The sequence below is a fragment of the Psammomys obesus genome, unplaced genomic scaffold (assembly GCF_907164565.1).
Source record: "Psammomys obesus unplaced genomic scaffold, mPsaObe1.curated_primary_1811, whole genome shotgun sequence".
Lineage (NCBI taxonomy): Eukaryota > Metazoa > Chordata > Mammalia > Rodentia > Muridae > Psammomys > Psammomys obesus.
Window position 1 is genome coordinate 7,676,693 of NW_026591816.1, and position 856 is coordinate 7,677,548.

Here is an 856-nt window from a genome sequence, read left to right on the forward strand (position 1 = left end):
GCAGTGTAAGAAAGCACAATGCGAGCTATAGAAAACAAGCCAGTGAGAAGGGTTTTTCCATGACCTCTGCTTCAGTTTTTGCCTCCACGACCCTTCGGAGATGGTAAACTGTGAATCAAATACACCCTTTCCTCCCCAAGCTGCTTTGGTCATTGCAAAGTAGGGCAGTGTATCTTGGAAGTCAGACTCTGCTCTAAGGTTCCCCTGCTCCACCATCTCAGACAAGTATTATTCCAGGAAAACAACTGATATCTTCTTGCCCTCTCTTTTGGCCTTTCCTGTGCTCCTGCAAGAAACAGCAGTGTTGCTGAGTGTTGTAGTCAATGAGGAAACATGGGTTCAAAAAGGAATTTCATTGTAAATTTGTCTGTAGCCCATGTAATAATAGCATTCTACCTCTGCTCAAATGCTGCCAGGCTGTGCACATAGAGTTGGAGTTTGGACCTTGACTAATGTGGGTCATGAGTCATTTGGCATAGATGGATCTGCACAGAAAGTCTTAGAGGAATGGACCAATTAGGAAGGTGTTTCTAAGTAGGAAGTACCCAAGAGCATTTGTGTGTCAGCAGAGAAAATCAACTTGAGGAGCAGGATTAAAAAAAAAAAATAGAGTGTTCTAAAGAAATATTACTGGAGAGGAACAGCAGGCCTCCTTGCCAGAAGCCTGTAGGCTAGCTGCCTGCCTACAATAGTCTTTTGTGTTCTTATTTTTCTCCTGTCTGAAAACAGGGCATGTTAATTTTCTATTGAAAGTGTCTGTGCTTGTCCTTTGCAAGCCATGTGGCTCTACCTGGTGGCACTAGTGGGCTTCTGGACTCTCCTGCGCTTGTTCAGGGAGAGGCAGGCGGTGAGCCAT

At 44.7% G+C, this 856-nt stretch overlaps 1 protein-coding gene across 1 annotated transcript in view; it reads left to right on the plus strand.

Moving 5' to 3' along the window:
- The first annotated feature begins 546 nt into the window (after positions 1 to 546).
- The window catches only part of LOC129680392 (retinol dehydrogenase 7-like), a 4,521-nt gene continuing 4,211 nt past the window's right edge, over positions 547 to 856 (plus strand). The window contains exon 1 of the mRNA XM_055612007.1: positions 547 to 851. Within this exon, the coding sequence (XP_055467982.1) occupies positions 779 to 851 (73 nt within the window). The 5' untranslated portion in view covers positions 547 to 778. The remainder of the gene's footprint in view (positions 852 to 856) is intronic.